Source organism: Poecilia reticulata, linkage group LG21, assembly GCF_000633615.1.
Source record: "Poecilia reticulata strain Guanapo linkage group LG21, Guppy_female_1.0+MT, whole genome shotgun sequence".
In the NCBI taxonomy this organism is placed as follows: domain Eukaryota; kingdom Metazoa; phylum Chordata; class Actinopteri; order Cyprinodontiformes; family Poeciliidae; genus Poecilia; species Poecilia reticulata.
In genome coordinates this window covers 23,364,292-23,365,220 of record NC_024351.1, presented here as the reverse complement: position 1 = coordinate 23,365,220, position 929 = coordinate 23,364,292, and the positions used below count along the sequence as shown (strand labels likewise).

Sequence of the window (929 nt, the reverse complement as noted above, 5' to 3'; positions counted from 1 at the left end):
GACAGATTAGGTTTTTAAAACTGCATTTGTGATCCTGCTGTTACAAACATGAAGAAGAATTTGCATGAAAAAAGTTATACTCCTATGTTCAAACCCTAAGGTATTAGCTTAAAGTCTCTTACTGCTTTTACATCTGTGAAAATCCTACCTTCCAAACTGTCAGAGCAGTAGGTACCGATTCCTGTGTCACYGCTGTCAGACACAGAGCTTTGTCGTCGTCCATCACAGATCCTGCCTCCAGAGTAAGGCAGATTGCTGTGCCAGTTTGATTCATGTCCTGGAAACCATCCAGAGCCACAACTAGGCCCTGAAAATTCAAACCAAAAAGGTCAGAGATTCACACACATATAATGGTGGGCTAACTTAMAATGGGCTATACATTATGTGATGTCCAGACTGTACAAATARTAGTTTGTTAAATACAACTTGCATTTATGCTGTCATAAAAATATGTCTCTGCCATGGGTTGACATGCTTATTCAACCCATAAGAATGGGTTGAATAAGCATTATAAGCAATTATTGTTATTTCGTTAAATAAGAAGATTTTCTGTAGAGTTGCATGGTGGAATGTTGAGTTCTTCTGGTGAATACAGAGGTTTTCCCTGGGTTCTCCAGCTTCATTCAGAAACAACATTAAAAGCTAACTGGTCACTGTGCATTAGTGGAAAGAGACCAAAGTTTCAAGTTCCTGGAAGTACAGATCACTGAATACCTGACCTTGAAGTAACACATTAGACCCTTAAACACTACAAGATCCTCAGGAAGCTACTGAATAGTTTCTACTGGTGCAGTACTGAAAGCTTTCTTACTGTTGTACTGTGTGGTACTACCTCTGACTGCACTGCTGCAGAAAACAAGGACACCAAACATGCTGGTAGTAGACCTGACATAACAAATTTTGCTGGATGATAAATTGTCCCAGAAGTT

General features: G+C 39.4%; 1 protein-coding gene across 1 annotated transcript in view; it reads right to left on the bottom strand.

The window, feature by feature from the left end:
* Positions 1-734, bottom strand: part of cep85l (centrosomal protein 85L) — a 9,183-nt gene extending 8,449 nt beyond the window's left edge. Inside the window, exons 1-2 of the mRNA XM_017302135.1 lie at positions 720-734; positions 149-307 (exon numbers count right to left, since the gene is read on the bottom strand). Coding sequence (XP_017157624.1) covers positions 149-307; positions 720-734 — 174 coding nt within the window. The remainder of the gene's footprint in view (positions 1-148; positions 308-719) is intronic.
* Positions 735-929: the final 195 nt, after the last annotated feature.